A 17,933-nucleotide genomic window follows, 5' to 3' on the forward strand; every position below is an offset into this window, starting at 1 on the left:
TGATCTGATCAGGAGGCAGTTTTAGAAGTGACAAGTGCAGCGTAATGGCTATAGGCATGCGCGCATGCTTGGGGTTTCATTATAAATTTGATGCACACTTTTTGTAGCGTGAGCTACACTGGCCGAGGTTGAGCAGTTTCGAGTGGCTCCTGGAGAGCCGTACTGCGCATGCGCGAAGAGCAGTGACGTCACACGGCGCACAGCTGGCACGCCGGAGCCGCTTGATAGCGCCTCTCATTTTGCGCCCATGCGCAGAGGTATCAGTGGGGGTATACATATAGCGGGGCGTTGGCCAGTGTGGTAGAGCCATGGGGAAGGAGAGCGGAGTTGCTGCTCAGCGTAGCTCACGCTACGTATATCCTGGCATAGCCGAGCTAAGCCAATGCTAATTTTATTTCAATAAACCGTCAGTCGCAAGTTCAGCGCGTACGTGTATGGTTTTCCTTTGTCTTGTGTTCGGTTGTGTGTGTCTTTTTTTTTAAGCCATTCTACATTTCGTCTGCTAGAATGCTTCGTGAAGGCCCGTGTCTTCCTCTTGCAACAAGAATCTTGCTAACGTGGTCTCTGTGGGCTTTCGCGTTTGCACAGCACTATCATGCTTCAGGATGTTGATTCTGAGAGATTTGGCACGTGATTGAAAAGGATACGGCACACATTTGAAGCTTCCACGTTGTGAAATTCCGTAGGAGCAGACGAGGGATGAATATAACGCCGATAGCGCTCGGAAATAGGTTACATTCCGCCATCTGCTGGCAGTGGATTACATCCCTAACAATCTCACCGAGTAGTGTGGCCAGTAGCTGCTCGAATCCGGTCCCCAGATCGGAATTGCGCATTCGTCCACTTGTGTCAGTTACAACTTGCCTTCTTCTTTCGTTCACGCGTTGCTGCCGCAACAAGGCATTAGCGTTTTGTTGACGCGCCAGTTCGAGCAAGCTATCGTCGCAACAGATCGGCTTAGCGTGAACTTGTTGATAACCCCCGGGAAAGTTGCTGCTAGGGCCCGAGCAGTTCAGCGGGGGTCCAACGACTGGAGTCTACCCGGGCGGCTTGGTATACCTGCGGACTCAACAGAAATAAAATGGGAAAGTAATAAAGTGACTATGGTTGGGGACTGGACAACGCATCCCTTAAAGACATGGGAGCAGCGCTCATTAAAGCAATCCCAATAGGAACCATAGGCGCTGTTATTTAATGGAACTATCTGCCTGCAGACGCAACACAGCTGAATGCTGCACTGATAGATTGCTAAGCTTTGTAGTTGACAGAAGCGAAGTGGGAACATAGAAGTGCTGGTGGATCCAGGAGGCAGTCCAATGTAAGAGGTAGTGCCAACATGGGCTACGGTTTTGGCTAGATGCCTGCTTAATTTCAGATGGTGTAAAGTTACTGCAGAACAATGATTTAGAGGGGCGCTGCTTTCTTTTTTGTTTTTCATTCCTGTGCGGTTTGATATTCACAAGGGTCGCCGCACGGTGGCTCAGTGGTTATGGCGCTCGGCTGCTGACCCGAAAGACACTGGTTCGATCCCGACCGCGGCAGTCGAATTTCGATGGAGGTGAAATCCTATAGAGGCCCGTGTGCTGTGCGATGACAATTCTCGTTAAAAAACCCCACGTGGTCGAAATTTCCGGAGATCTTCACTGCGGCGTCCCTCATAGCCCGAGTCGCTTTGGGACCTTAAACCCCCATAAACCGTAATGTTCTCAAAGGACTTCGTATGCTTTTATTACAACACAATAAAAGGTTCGAGTGGAATCTTTCATGTTTCGTCTTCTAGTGATGGTTCGAACATAGAGCTCAGTATGCATAACTGATGTGAACACTTCTTTTATTTCGTTTGCCACAGGGACGAGATGTCCAAGCGAAAACGTTCTTCGGGCAGAGCAGTACTTCAACCACTGGGATGAAAATCTTGCGCAAAAATTGCGCCTTTCTCCGCAAACCACTCCCAAGATGGAACAAGAACGGTGGCACGCTGTCAGCGTTGACGTGCAAGTCTTCTCCGCTTTTCTGGTGACAACAGAACGGCGCGCCATCCACATTATCAGCCTCGTTCGGGAGCGGCTTGCTGACAAAGACGCCTCCAACAAGCATCCACCGCTAGAGTGCCTTGTTCGGTCCTCTAATCTGACAACGAAATACGACGCTCGCATCAAAATGGTGTGGACCTGGAACAAGTATAACCCCGCCTTCCAGAATGCCTTCATCCTGTGTCCGCAACCAGACAAGACAAGTCTCGCTGCTCATGATAACATTCAGGTGGCTGTTACATTTCAAAGCACGCGCAACAGTTCGCTCAGATGGCTCCAGCTGCACATACCTTCGGACAAGTCGAAGGAGAAGTGCTGCGCTGTTTGTGTCCGGCCATTTTACGGCTCTTCCATCAGCCTCTGGCAGATCGTTGAATTCATCGCCCACTACAGACTACTGGGAGCGCCGAGATTCTACTTTTACGACCTTGAAATGTCCCCCGACGTGAAGCTCCTGCTTGGCAGACTGCAAGCCGTTGGAATCGACATAACAGTCGTTACATTCAAACTTCTCAACGCTTCAAGGATAATGGTCCCCCATGAAGGCCAGATGCAGGGACTCTACGACTGCATCTTCCGATCCATGTCCAAAGACGAGTACTACATTACTGTCGACTTCGACGAGTTAATTACTCTGCAATTCAATGGCAACTTCTCCACGCTGCTCCAACGGGAAGAAAGTAAATTAGGCAAACAACATTTCGGAAGCGTCATAATCAGTAGCAGGTTACACTGCTCCGAGTATCCTATGACTACCCGTCACGCCATAAATGGAAACCTACCTCTTCGAGCAACAACCTTCCCATACTATTGCGAAGAAGACGCCCAAGTGCAAATGTATGGCTACACAAAGTATGTTGCTCGCTCCAGGTCAGTCTGCATCGCCGGTGTTCACTCCGTCGAAAAACACTGCGGCGATGCTCAGAACGTATGGCTGGCCACGACTGTGGCCGTGATCAATCATTATCGACGCTGCTGCTATCTCCCTAAACTTCCCTGTACATCCAGCAGAGTTTGTTTTCACGAGCCCTCCAAAAAGTATTTAGCAGACATTGAAAGTGATCTTGCCATAATGACAATGAAAAATGTCCTTTCCAAAGTGTAAGCGTGTGAACATGGGCAGTCTGTACTCGTGTTGAGTGCATCACTCACTGCGTGCCTCTCTGACAGCCAAGTAGAAACGTGCCGAAAGGAGTCTCATATCCCGTTAAACAAGACTGTAAAAGTGGGACCCGGTATCCTCATGTGGTTGGCTGACTTCCTCCAGTTGCAGGGGTTACAGACGACCATTGTGGTATAATAAACTTGAAAGATCAGAGGAAAGGATTTTCTGTGTTTACTGCTTTAGTTTTTTGTTAATGCCTTTATTTTCGAACACAGCCGCAGTCGTACATCTGTTTGACTTGTAAATGAAAGGAAATAACAGCTTTATTTCCATATCTAATGCTTAAACACTCATAACGCCGCGAAGGCAACTGAATCTACTTAAATTGAGAGCACCGTTCAAGAGCGAAATACACAACTGCGGACAACACTGAAAGGGTATGCTGGTTCAGCCAGCTTGTTCAAGCTGTGGAGTCTCAGAAGCTACGCACTGAAAGTGGCCAGGTTCAGCGGTGCTCTGGAATAGGGGCGCCGACCACTCAAGACGACGGAGACTTCAGTAAAACATGAAGACCTCTGTTAGCCGCTGAAAGCTGTAAATAGAGCAATAAAGTTTTTTCCATCCATCCACTGCCTACCCTTTCAGTATTATCCGCAGTTGTGTATGTGAATAATGCGGATAGTAATGATTGGGAATCGGTGTAGATGTGGAGTGGTGTTGTTGCACCATGTGTAATCAATTATTTGAAGGCCTCCTCAAAGGCAACTAACACGCGAGGTAATGGAGGTCTTCTATATTCACCACAAGGGTACGATGTGTATCAGCAACCCTTCCACTGCATTATCTGAGAGGGAATTGAGTTATCTGACCTCCCACATGCCTTCCAGATGAATTTTGTTGTCTTGATAAGTCTTTCATTGCCTCTATATATACGCCTTCCTTTCTTGGTCTTGTCTATTGCGCTGTTTCCATGCAAGACAAGAAGGCTTTACGTGGAATCTTTTTATATTCAGACGACGGCAAACACGCTTAATCGCAACAAAGGCAATCTACACCCAATATACTCCAGCTGCTTACGCCGTATCATGAAACCTACATAACCTACCTTCATTCTTTCATTGTGAACAAGGCCCCCGTAAGCAGGGCCGGAAAGTCATCTTTAAAACGATTGGCTGGCGCTTGAAGAACTTCCGCCATGATAATACCCGACCAGGCGGGTTTCCATCAATCCCTGGATTTCAAGCAAATTACTTCTTCCAAACATGCGAAGTTCTGCCCGTTACGGAGATTTTAACCGATATTTCAACCTCCTATCTATTTGCTAACCTCAAGACCTCGCGTTCCACGTTTAAAAGCCTCTTCTCATTGCCAATTGCATCAAGTTACTATCCCTTGCAGTGAGAATATACCAACATTGCCAAGAGTTGGCATTCCTTACATTTAAAGACTGAAAGCTACTGCGGAGCTGGGACAGCATACCATGCACCTAAAAAGGAGCGCGCTAGAGAACAGCTTACTTCCTTTTCACTCCCATATAGGCGTATTTTTGTTTAGAGTGTAGGCTCCGCAACTATACACTGTATTCGGACAAACATTTTATCTGTGCAGTGAAGTTCAAGAGGAATCATCAAGCACTTTTGTAGGCTATTTTCAGCTGTTGCCAAATGCCGGTATTTTAAAGTTGTATTGTATGCTGGTATTGTTAAAATCCACACAACGGCTATGTGACAACAAATTAGTCGCCAGTGTGATGCAAAGAGGAGTACTCCCTAGGTAAGCAGCGCACCCGAAATGCAACTCGTCTGTGCAGCCGTGGCTTTCAACGAGCCACAGGATCGGGAAGGCCACCAGCCGTGCAGCGACAATGCGCAGGTATCATACGTCACTGCGCGGAGTACCGCAGAACGAGCTCTCCTGGACAAGGCCCAACGAATGTGCACTCGAGTCTGTGCAGCACTCCTCCTTATATGGATCACGTCGGTAATTAGCCAGCACTAATCGGGAACATGTTGAACAAGAAATCAGCAATACATTTCGCGCGACAGAGGGTGTTATCTCCAAAAGAACGTAACACCATGCACAGTCCCATTATTTTGTTACAAAACACTGTTTATAACCCATTCGCCGCTATCACTCGTGGGACACCCCTCAGTAACATCTATCAAGTAATGGCAAATAGGCTTCAGTACCTGGACTAGCCCACGCCACCACCACTGAAGCCAATTAACGGCAACCAGATTTCACAGTCAGTGGCTCTAGGCTTGGCAAGTGGAAACGTTACGTCGGTGCAAGTCACGACAAAATTTACCCGAAGCCTGAACAGCATTCAGGGAAACCATTAAAGAAAAACAATGTGAATTAAATTTCTCAACTCCCGTTATGCGCTTGGGGACACGTACAAGACACTCTCAAGACACTTAATAGTCTCCGAGGCATTTCTCATGGTTGACAAGATGCTGCTTTACTGCCCCATAAAGTGCATCATTATACCGTTCACCGCCCATAGACGGCAGTGTCATTAAATGCGACACTATATTTTTTCAATAAATTCAGCATAAAAAATTACTTGTAAAGCAAGAAAATGATAATAGGTAAAAAATTAAGATTTTTGTCCTTAAAAGCCACAAAATGCTCCCTTGCTGCACCAAAGACATAACATCTTGCAAGTCAAGCTGAAATGCATACATCTTGAAAATGCAATATCATTATAAAAAAGGTACAGAACAGATGTGCAGTAGAGCAATTAAAGTACACATAAGCGTATCGTACATTCCCATAACATCTGAACACGACTCGTAAATTGTATTTCGTAAATTAGGTACAATGTTAAGCTTGGAGCAATAAACTTCTTCCCAAACAAATTCTGGCAGATACAAATATGCGCACCAACACTACAAAAACAATGTAGTAAAAATGATCTGATATGCCTATAGACAGTGTGTTGCTGTCAATATAGGAGGTCATCCAAAAGTAACATAGAAAGTAAAAGTTCAATAATTTGAAAAATTAGGTTTTCATTAAAACACACAGAAAACCATGTATCCTTTCTTACGACCAAACATTTTATTTCCAGAATATTTAAGTTCGCCACCAGGAGATGGCATTTCATTTGTGTCAGTTGTAAAGCTATACATCCACATATCAAGGACGACATGAGCTGTATGGAAGCACTGCATTTTAGAGCCACTGAAAGCAAAATTAACACATCAACTCTTGAGACAAGCAAGAGAAGACCAGAGCAACGGTAGCATGTAAGCAGAATGAAAAAAACCCCGCTAACTGCCACCGAAATCAAAAATACACAGCTTAAAACCTGTTACAGAAATAGCTCAGAATTGTAAAGAACCAGAATAGTAGTACTAAAGGTTTGAGAAAAATATCTGGAAAAATTGTAGAGCACTGCAGTCCGCTGCATCAGAAAAATGCGAAAGCATTTGTGTTTGAACGCCAGCAACTTTTGCAAGCCATCATTGTCTAACATCACTACACACCCCCAACATACTTTACCGTCATACACACCACAACACATTCACTTCGTGCTCCTCAAACACACTTAAACCAACGACCCTTCGTGACGTACACATTGCATGCCCGCCCTGCACAGAGGGCCTGGGTTCGAATGGCAATGCCGGTGAATTTCCTCTTTCGAATGGTAATTTTCGTGCGGCCACGCTCTGATGATATGCTCTGCCAACACGCTCTCACAGGCCCGTTTGGGCACCTCAGAGGAAAGTTTGGCTGCCTCACAGGCCCGTTTGGGCACTTCAGTTGGGCATTTACTCCTGCTGAATTTAAGCAAAGCTAAGCCATAAGATTAGCATCAGTCGGTCTTTTTTTCCTTTTTTAATGTGTTCCGGTATAATATAATTTCTCGGAAATACTTACATAATTTCTTTAAATTCTGCATACGATACGTTTATGGACCAACCATGTTTGAAAGCATGCAACGTCAGAAAAAGCCCAGCAGCAGTCAGCCACCAGGCCAGCTAAAATGAAGATCGTCAGTGTATTGGATGAAGCAGCCAAAAAAAGGACAAAAACAACGAATAGGTGCCGGCTACTTTCCCATTCCTGGACATGCTGCGAGGTTTCTTCCGCCCTAGGGACTACGCAAATGCAGAAAGAAGCCTGCAAGCATGCGAGAAGATCAAGCGCCGATTGGCCTTTACCAAAAGCGAAAGTGTCAATAAATTTCTTTGCACCTGTTCTTCAGTCCTATTTCTCAAAACCTTAGTTGTTTTGGATGACACTTTCCTGGATGAATACACCGCCCACTATCCACTTCTGGTGCTCTAGAGCATTCTCCTCCCTTGCTTAACCGTAGTGAGCACACCAGAACGGGTCACTTCTACTTAACATGATGCACGTTTCAGGCTTTGAACACAAACATAGAAATCTGCACAGGCAGCCACAATCTGCCAGTTCAGCCAATTAGGTACCTAGAATGTGATGTGCTTTCCCAGTGAATTAAAGTGAATTAAAGAGTAAAGTGGGTGCAATGCCCTTTTTTTGTAATCATGCATGCATTGCTCACAAGGTTCTACACATATCGTAACACCACTGAAGTGAAAAATCATTTCTAGATATTCGAAGACTGCTTTACCCTGAGTCCCCTTTTACCATTACAAAGTAATAGCCACAAGAATAAAATCAAACGCTAAGCCTACCTTCCTTTCCAAAAACCCGAGAAAAGTAAAAACCTGCCCATAAAATTAAACTAAAACAATACAACAAAACCGTTGGCCCAAAAGATTGCAAAATAGCTGCACTGGTAGGCTGATAACTGGTTCTTGTGCAAAACACAATATAAATGAAAAAGAACTAACAACATACAAAACGTACAACACGGTGCATCACACTCTTGCAAGCCATGAGTGAACAATAGCAGCAAAGCAGATTTTCAAAGCATTTCAGTATCATAACGACAATACTGTCCACTTAAAGTGTACTAGTTTGAGATAACACTTTTTACACTGAGACATACAAGCATGCAAGGCTCTCCAGCGTCATGCCTTTCTGCAAGTTTGCGCTCGTGTGTGTGTGCATGTTTCTCCCTCCCGTCCTGTGTTATTCGGCGCAAAGTTTTTTAAATATGTCGCTACACCAACTGGTCCAACGTTCTACCCTATTATGCCTTTCTCAACTCGGGAAGAAGACAACAATGTCTCATGCTCAAATTATGTTCTCACAGCCATTCAACAAATCGCCACTCTGCTCCCGTTATCATTCTCATCCAGTCTACCAGAATTGGTATGTGCTTTTTCCCTTTTGTGTGTGCACATAGTCACTGATTGGAAAAATTTTGTCACTAGAGGTCTTGCTTGACAAACTGGCCAAAGGCTCATGAAAAATTTTTTTTTGCATCGAGCATACTGGCACCATACAAAATTACAGCAGGATCTGAATGATACAGACTTCATGGGGTTGAAAAAGTATTTGTATCGCCCGAAATTTGCATAATCAAAAACAAACAAAAATCATAACTTGATGTATGGAAGATGGATTTATGCAAATATACAGTGGAACCCGCATATATCGAACTCGCAAAAAAACATTGACAAGTTCGATGTAACGTGTAATTCGATATAGAAGAAACAGCATATTAAACAGCATGTGAACATGCCGAAATGGCAAAAATGTATTTCTGTTATAGCTATTACTGCACACAGATTACCGAGCAAAATGGTCATCAATTTTCTTCACCTTCATTGCTTTGGAGAGAACATATAAAGTTATCGATGGAATCAGAACAGATGAAACTGCAGCCTTATATCGATGCGCAGTGGGGACGAACTGTACCGAGCACATGGAGCATGTCAAAGCACATGGGTGCAAGTTCTCTCAAGCCCTCATCACAGTTCGCATCAGTGGCATACTGGCTATCTGCGATGTCGGCAATAATGTCTTCATCCGCAAGGTCCCCCGTCGTCTCAACGTCATTGAAGGCGGACACGAAGTGCCTGCTGCTGTCCTATCACAAATGGCACCAGGAACTTCAGACAAGTGGTCCCACAAAACATCAGGACCCGAGACAGCTTTGTCGTGCTCACCCTACAAAGAATTCGCACCATCTTCTTCGGGAATGCCAAGAAGCAATTCTGTGTAGAAGCCTAGAAGCTGTGACGGAATACGTCTACTTAGGGCAGGTAGTGACAGCTGATCCGGATCATGAGAGGGAGATAACTAGAAGGATAAGAATGGGGTGGAGCGCATATGGCAAATTCTCGCAGATCATGAGTGGCAGTTTACCAATTTCCCTCAAGAGGAAAGTGTACAACAGCTTAATCTTACCGGTATACACACCTACGGGGCAGAAACGTGGAGGCTAACGAAAAGAGTTCAGCTTAAGTTAAGGACAACGCAGCGAGCCATGGAAAGAAAAATGATAGGTGTAACGTTAAGAGACCGGAAGCAAGCAGAGTGGGTGAGGGAACAAACACGGGTTAATGACATCCTAATCGAAATCAAGAGAAAGAAATGGGCTTGGGCAGGGCATGTAATGCGAAGGCAAGATAACCGCTGGTCCTTAAGGGTAACGGAGTGGATTCCAAGAAAAAGTAAGCGTAGAAGGGGGCGGCAGAAGGTTAGGTGGGCGGATGAGATTAAGAACTTTGCAGGCAAAAGGTGGATGCAGCTGGCAAAAGATAGGGTTAATTGGAGAGACATGGGAGAGGCCTTTGCCCTGCAGTGGGTGTAGTAAGGCTGATGATGATGATGATGAATTATGTGTAGTTTTTACATTATTCCACAATGCACTCAACATTAATAGAAAGCTTACAAGGTTAACGTTTAGGTCTCTTCCATTCCTCTGGCTGTGTAGGAGCCTCTTAGTCAAGACATTTTCATAACCAGCCATCACCATGTGCATTACCTTCCCTGATTCAAGGGTCGAAGCACAGACATAGCGTTTGGTGGCAGGAAGAGAAGTTCAGTGTTGCTGAAACTGGCACTGCAGTGACGGGCAGAGCAGTTGTCTACCAGAAGTCAGCCTTGCACTTTAGTCACCAAGTCATCGTGCCAGGACTTCAGCCAGTTGGCAAAAAGTTCGCAAATCGTCCATGCTTTTTAATGAGACCTGTAGGTCACTGGAACAGAATGCACATTCTGCAAGCATTGTAGAGACTTGCTTTTTCCGATCTTGAGTGGTAGAAGCTTCATCAATCCACCAATGTTGGTGGTGAGCAACTTCGATACGATAGCTTTTCCCATCATGGGACTTCATTGCCGCGACATGCCAGCGTCTTGCTCGGAAGCATCTGCCAAGACAACGCAGTTTCATCTGTGTTGAAAATATCATGGGGTTTGGTACCTTGCTAGCTGTGAGGTAGTCCCCAAGTTTCATCAATCGATTTGTTCACAGCATCAATGTCCACGGCACAACTCTCACCAGTGATTGCCTTGTCGACAACTTCTTTAAAGTGCTGCAGCCAACCACAGCCATCGCGGAAGTGACGGCCGTTCAGAACGAAAGCAAAGTCTATTGTTTTCTTCTCAAACATGGGGCCGCAAACAGGAACATTCCGTGATCGAACGACAAGGAATCATTTGTACACAGCTGCCTCGACATCTTCATATGCAGTAGTGCGGACACGTTTGATAGTGCAAGCGTGGAGCCTCCCCTCCACTAAGCCAAAACTTTAGCCTTGTTCTTCAAAATGGTGCTCAGCATGCTTCTTGGAATCTTGTATGCTGTGGCGACTTCGGATTTCTCATCTCGATCAATTAATTTCATTTCAAGGAAAAGAGGAGGTTCTGTCGTTGCATCGCACGGATACAGAGACAACGAAAACTGTGGAAAATGGCAACACAACACACGGTAGGTGCAAACTGTGCGACAATGCTAGCGTGACAGGCACAACACAATAAATATGCATATTCTGGTTGGCTTGCTAATGCACCAGACACCTACATCATGAAAAATCACTGTCATCCCTGGGTGGTGTGGTACGCATCATCCGCCGGTCCATGTGGAAAAGTTTACGTCCGGAGATGTGTTGAGAGGAAGCCAGCTTCTTGAGTAGAATAGTGTTGTCCGAAGCTGGAACTATCTCACGTGACAGCTAATTTTTGTGCGATGTATCCACGCATTTTCCTATAGATTCACGCTGTAGCTTTACAGTGCTTAGAAGCTGTTCAATATAAAGGATAATTCTGTTTAATCGAGTTCGATATAATCGGGTTCAACTGTATAGCCGCTCACCACCCCCAAGCTGGTGGAGCGTGTTACGCAAGTGGAAATCACGGCAGTGACAATGTGAGCATGACTTTTAGTGTTCGTGGGTGCAGTTTCAGCTCCTGCATTCATACCATCCATAGTGGCAAAGAAGAGTGTTCAGAACAGCTGAAATTCTGGTCATTGGTGCATGCCATGCACTTAATTGTCCAGGGAATTTCACCAACTCGTATCATACTGAAATTCGTATTAGCTGCTATCGTATCATTGAAATCCTACTGTACGCCCGTAAGCTTACGAGTACTTCTATACAAAGCACACAACCCCAAAAGGAAACACAATATTACTTGTCTCAGGTGCTGCTGTTTTGAAGCCATCGCTACAGCTCGTCTCTTTCCTTTGGTCTTCCTTTAAATTGTTTTTCCTGTTGCTTATTTGCTTCCCTGGGCAGCGTGCTTGCTTCACTTTAGAGTTCCCCATCCTGTTCCTCCGCTGGCTTCTGCTCCAGTTCCCACTGCAGTTCCCCCTCATTGGTTACTACAGCGTTGATTTTCCCAGTTTGCTTCCACAGCGATATTTTGCACCGCAGCTGGGACACAGATGTATGACAACTTCTGGTTCCTCTTGTTTTTCGACCTCATCATCCGGTTCAGCTTTCTCTCTTGGTTTCTCTTCAGATTCTTTTTCCGCAGCACCATCAGGTTCCTCTCGTGGCTTCTCTTTGGGTTTCTTCTTCGGGTCCTCTGGTGGGTTCTTTGCCTGTCCTTTCCCTTTGAACCAAGCCGCAAAGCCGCCAGCAGCACCACCAACACTGGCTCCAGTCGCGGCACACGCAGCTTGCGCCGCGGTCGTCAAGCCCACGGCTCCCCAACTCTGGCAGAGAGCGAACAGGCTGCCCTTGGCAATGACACCGCCCATCGTTGACTGGATCCCTGCAGCCATAGACCCTGCCACGACTCCACCGGCGCTGAATCCAGCAGCTGACAGTGCAAGGGGTGCTAAAACCACAGCAGCTGTGCCCGTAACAACAGCTGTTCCAGCTGTGTCCCAAATAAAACATGAAAGCAGGAAGAAAAAAAAAAGTTTACGTTCCATCCGTATTCACAGATGACGTGCTGATATCTGCTAGGTGCTTTTATTCCCACTCCAGCCTCTCAGACCCCATGCAACCTTCTAACCCTCACTCATAGCAAAGAAAGAGCAATGATATCTGTACCTCAAACAAGCGTCAAATGCATCCCTGGTAACAAATGCTTTTTCATAACCTGCAATGGCCACTTGTGAGGACTTACTACACTCTAAAATTTTATACAACCTAATTTCTAGCATGGGTGTCATCCTGCTAGCTGTCATATGCTGATTATAGAAACCGGCCTGCATTGGCTTCAGTATGTTACCCAGAGCCTACCAGTAATTAGCCTCCTATGTACTCTGCTGTAACCAATAATAACCTAATCAATTTATCATTTTACCATTCCTTTGGCACTGTGCTTTTTTCCAAACACAAGTTATCTGGCACCTTTCAACATTTCCCCCTTGCCACCCCCAATTACTCCCACCTCTTCCAGTTTATTCATTATCTCCAATTAGAATGTCGATTTCTTAGAACCACAATTTCAAGGATTAACTACTCTGCCTGGCTATTGTGTGCATGGTTACACAATTCTCTCCTTTTAATGTTATCCTAGCTACAAAAATGGCTAACAAGATTGCTATCTGTATCTTTCTATGTAAAATACATGGTTCTATTTTTTACAACCACATTCGTGTCATAAACTGACCGTGGTTTGCTTATAGTATTTCTTACTAGTAGTCATGTTTTCTTTTTTTCCATTTATGGTCTTTTTGCATTATTTTAAATTCTTTATAATTTCTGTGGTTTCATTCTGATTTTGTTCCTGTTATTGCATGCCTTTGCATTTTATGGCTACTATTCTCATATTTTTGCCCCTTCTTTACATTCACTTGTTTTTTGCAGTCTTTTGTTGGCGCTACATTGTTAAGTTTGACTGTCACTCAATGTTTTTTATTGTCCGTTCCTGCCCTGCTTTTCTTGTTTTTGTTTTCTTACAATATCTCATACATTTAATGTAATGCCCCATTCCCATGTCAACAGACATCACATACCCACCAAAGACGGCCTTTAGGGGTACACAAAAGAAGAAAACAAATACAGAAGGGAGCCAACGCACCTGTTATGCCAATTGTTTTCCAAGGAATCTGCAAAATAAGACAATTTTTATTTAAAAACTATAACACAAACAACGTCAAGCAGGACACAAAGGCATACTTATATGTCAAGGTGAATGAGGCCCAAGTCTTAACGCTGTCAGCATTCAGTAACAATATGCACCTGGGCTGTTTCAATCGTCTACACGAGGGGGGTTCTCAAACCTGGTTTCACAGAATCCTTGGGTTCTTCAGAGTGCTTCCCAATGGACATTAAAACTCCCATGGACATCCTGCGGACGTTCAGAATGTCCGCAGGGCGTCCAAGGGAGTTCGAGTGTTCATCGGGTATCTGGGTTCCCCACCACCTACATCCATGCACACCTCAATTTGCACATTTTCTTTAAGCTGCTCTAATTCTGTACTACTAATAATGTAATTGTTTACAGAGGTCATGTGACTATATAACCAGTCAATTTTAAATCAGCCATTACTTTTAGAAGCCGTGCTCTTTTTTACATGCATGTTAGGAAGGAAGGAACACGGCCAGGACGGACAAGGTTCCTCACCGCGATTTGAAATTCGCTGGGGGTTTCTTGGTGCTAAGGACTGGTGCCCCTCACCTGCACTGAACTCACAGCATGTGGTCACATATTGTACAGTAGCTTACTCTGGCAACCATATGTGACAAATCCATGCCTCGAGGAGGCTTTCAACAAGAACTGCTATAATCTGTGTCTACCAATAGGAACAACTGGATCAGTACGACTGAAAACAATATACAGCTATTATAATGACCTTTTCTCACCCTTCACACTGCACAGAAGAAAATTTACATGCTACAAAAAGCTATGGGGGCACTAAATTACATTAAGTGTGGAGAAGGCGATAGCATTAGAATCGGTGAATTTGACGACAAACCACAACGCTGGGTTTTTTCCACGATGAGACTTCTCTTTGCGGCAATGTAGGTGGAGAGTGCGACAGGCGGAGACACTGACATTCAATGTAAAGTAAGGCAATTAAGAGGGGAAAAAAAGCACAATGTTAGGAAGGAAAAGGCAAACAAGAGTCTAGGATGGCGGGAATGATAGGGAAAGAAGGTGGGACTGCTTACACCCTTGCCTCATCGAACAACTACAGCTCCAAATATGTGCAGTATGAACACGACCATAAAGCTCACCGAGGAGGATTTCCCAGCACTGCTTTTGCCGGCTCCTTTGGAAAGAGTTGCAGCACACCTGGCACAGAGCTGCTCTGATCCGGAAGGAGTCTCCGCACCAGTTGGAGCAGATCGCGCTGCTTTATCCCCATTCTGTTGGGCCATGACTGCAGGGGGAAAAATAACAGTGCGAAATAATCACTCGCTTCAAAAAACCCTTTGAGATAGCAGTATTTAATTTAAGGGACACTGAGCACAAATTAAAGTCGGCCTGATTCAATAGGGTACTGTGTTCTAATCACAAAGACAGCACTCTCACTGAAAACAAGAGCTTTTAGAAGCTAGAAAAGTCCACAAAACTAAATACAAATGACGCCATCAATAATCGATTTCGTAAGGAAAATGCATGCATCGACACCGGCTTTTGGTTGTAAAGTTGAGAATGACCGATCCTGCGTATATGGTGGTCATTAACCCACTATCGCTATCACGTCATACCCTCAAGGCAGACCTTAAGCATCCCTCTCCAGAGAAACCAACTGAGTTGAAAACCGAAGAGCTAGTGCACCATATTTGCATTTGGCCTAACCACACTAAATCCTGTCACTTTTTTTTTTTTTTTTACTGAGAACAACGAGTGGAAAGAGTTGCCTTCAGTGTCCCTTAAAGAAAAAGTAACATCTCAAACACGAAAAGCTGGCATCATTAGTTGCATAAACTCCTTTCTCTTCTTCCACCTCTTAAATATTCAAATGATCTTGTGCGCTTGGAAAACAAAAGCATTTTATAACTTGAACAGAAAAGATACATTGTCTGTCATGCTAAACGAAAATGGACCGATGCGATGCACACTGGAGGCACTAGACACAAGACTTCACAAACTTACGTAAACTACGTAAAATGGCGAGACTGCATTTTCATACCATATGCAAAGCAATGACTAATAAGCTGAAAAGTAGGCCATTGCAGACGATTTTCAATTAATTTTTACCACTGTAAGTTCCTAAGTGTGCATAAAAGCTTTCAGTACCTGTGCGTAGCATGCCACCTCCAATGAAATGCAACTGTTACAACAGCAGAAATGAGTTACAACACTAGCCAAGATCGCCGCTTTTTTTATGGGTTAGCCTCAATGAGGCCCGAGTTCACCATGAACTAATTACCGATGTTTGCATAAGAATTATCACACGAAGTACACTGCCACCACAGCCAGAATAAAAAGATTTGCATGTCATGGCAACAGCACATGCAGCATAGAACTAACTAGCCTATATGCATAAGTGGCAAAAATCTAACAAACAAAATTAAAACAGACATGATGTTAGCTGATAATATTAAACACGAATGATCAAGCAATGTTTAATGCATACTGCAAATATGCACACAGATGAATGCAAATATTACAAACTTTTAGCCTAAAAAAACTTCACATAATTCATTACAATAATTAAAAAAGCTCTTAACATAGCATATATTCAAAATGACTAAACTTCAAAGAACATCCTAATGTGTGCTTAGTAAACTGTAGACAGTAAGCGAGCTAGGTGTGTGTGCATGCTATTACACATCTCTTGCTGCCCCTAGTGCCAGCCACTCAAGTGTTGAACTTCCCCTTTGCTAACTAACCAACAGTTTTTGAAGTTTGAAGTACGAAATTGAGGTGTGAACATCAAAAATAAACAATCATATCAGCAGTGTTGGGATGCTGAGATTGCAATAAGCTAGTGGAAAAATCTTGGAACTCGCAGCAGAAATGCAAGACCTGCTGCCAAAAAATGCTGGTGAGAGACTATATCATGATGCCCAAATATGAAATGTTGAAAGCAGTTAACAAAGCTTTGCATAAATTAAAAAATAATGCAGGTGTTTTTCAATGATTACGGTTTTGTTCGCAGAATGTGTGACAATGAAAACAGTGCACAGTTTTCTTTTGCCCTGCAGAAATTGCACTTGGGGGTTCTATGTACTCTGGAAATAGGGCCGGAGCTGGCGCACACGACTTGAAAAAAATAGAGATAACTGGAGAGTCCTTTGCATATCCGACCTCGCTACATGCTGCTCACGTCTAGGATATATCTTTGCCAGGACCGGAAAGCACAGTAGCGCGCTTTGCTTAAGCGCCCGGAGGCTGATACAGCTACAAAACAGCGCAAAATGCCGATCAGAATTACCCACTTGAGTTCAAACACTTCGTCGATGATGTCTCGACATGAAAATGTAGATTAGTCCAAATTGCACTGCTTTATGTGGTTTGTTTGGCATAGTTTCGAATTTGCCAGATTCCACGTACACAGTAAGCACAATTAGGTGTACTACACGCCCAGCGTAGTTATACTGTCGGTACCTAGAAATTTGCCTTGTTTCGGGACGGTTAAAATGCATCCACCACGTTCGCGTTCCCAAGGCGCCCAGCTAAAACGGAGACGAGCGCAGCTGCCTGGTACAGCCTGAAAACTCATGCGCGCGGTTTATAAAACCGATTCAAGGCACTCACAACTTTACGTACGGGGCCTCACGATCTTGCAACTCTGCAACGGTACAGGCGGTTATATCGGGCTAACCAGAATGAGCGTAATGTACGCGATATATATCAGTTTTCACGATGCACGCACGCTAATCTTGCTGGAACTACGTCAGGAGCAACAGATACGAAGGGGCCTACGAAGGGTATCAACAGGAGAGCAAGACAGCGATGCAGTAGCAGTTACCGAACCACAACACAGTTACTGAACTTGACAGACCTTGTGAATCAAACTCCGCCACAATTGAGGTTCAAAATTTGAATGCAGCTGTTTGTCGCGCCATCTATGAATCATTAACTAAACTGTTTTAAAAAATAAAAAAGGAGCAGTGAAATGCTTACAGCGAGCTGAACAGCTCATGAGGACGCCACAACTTGTTGGGCCTACTTTTTTTTTACTTTATGATTGGTTATTTATTAAAGAAATTTTATTTACAAATTTATTTATCCGCCGCAGTAGCTCAGCGCTTAGGGCGCTCGGCTATAATGATCCGGGGTTCCCGGGTCCAAACCCGACCACGGTTTTTTGGGGAATGGAAATGGCGCAGTATCTGTCTCGAATCTCGGCGGACACCTGAAGCGCGCCGTATAAAGGAGGGAGTGAAAAAAGAAAGGTGGCCGTAGTGGAAGGCTCCGGAATAATTTCGACCACTTGGGGATCTTTAACGTGCACTGACATCGCACAGCACACGGACACCTTTGCGTTTCGCCTCCATCGAAACACTGCCGCCGCGGTCGGGTTCGAACCCGGGAATTCCGCATCAATAGCC

General features: G+C 44.5%; 2 protein-coding genes across 2 annotated transcripts in view; one reads left to right on the forward strand and one right to left on the reverse strand.

Moving 5' to 3' along the window:
• Positions 1-6,970, forward strand: part of LOC144104643 (uncharacterized) — a 23,587-nt gene extending 16,617 nt beyond the window's left edge. Inside the window, exon 3 of the mRNA XM_077637777.1 lies at positions 1,850-6,970. Within this exon, the coding sequence (XP_077493903.1) occupies positions 1,850-3,138 (1,289 nt within the window). The 3' untranslated portion in view covers positions 3,139-6,970. The remainder of the gene's footprint in view (positions 1-1,849) is intronic.
• LOC144104644 (uncharacterized) lies at positions 6,183-17,350 on the reverse strand. Its single transcript, XM_077637778.1, has 4 exons — positions 17,305-17,350; positions 14,664-14,809; positions 13,504-13,531; positions 6,183-12,351 (listed from the first exon to the last, which is right to left on the reverse strand). The coding sequence occupies exons 2-4, from the start codon at positions 14,805-14,807 to the stop codon at positions 11,849-11,851; spliced, it is 675 nt and encodes a 224-aa protein (XP_077493904.1). The 5' UTR covers positions 14,808-14,809; positions 17,305-17,350; the 3' UTR covers positions 6,183-11,848.
• Between the last annotated feature and the right edge of the window lie 583 nt (positions 17,351-17,933).

The sequence above is a fragment of the Amblyomma americanum genome, chromosome 9 (assembly GCF_052857255.1).
Source record: "Amblyomma americanum isolate KBUSLIRL-KWMA chromosome 9, ASM5285725v1, whole genome shotgun sequence".
Taxonomy (NCBI): domain Eukaryota; kingdom Metazoa; phylum Arthropoda; class Arachnida; order Ixodida; family Ixodidae; genus Amblyomma; species Amblyomma americanum.

What these genes read in the sequence shown, in the direction of transcription:
- LOC144104644 (XM_077637778.1), bottom strand. Translation starts at nt 14,807, where the DNA reads ATGGCCCAACAGAATGGGGATAAAGCAGCGCGATCTGCTCCAACTGGT. An exon ending in GTGCTGGGAAATCCTCCTCG is followed by an intron (nt 13,532 to 14,663) that starts GTGAGCTTTATG and finishes CTTATTTTGCAG; the next exon opens with ATTCCTTGGAAAACAATTGG. An exon ending in GAAAACAATTGGCATAACAG is followed by an intron (nt 12,352 to 13,503) that starts GTGCGTTGGCTC and finishes TTTGGGACACAG; the next exon opens with CTGGAACAGCTGTTGTTACG.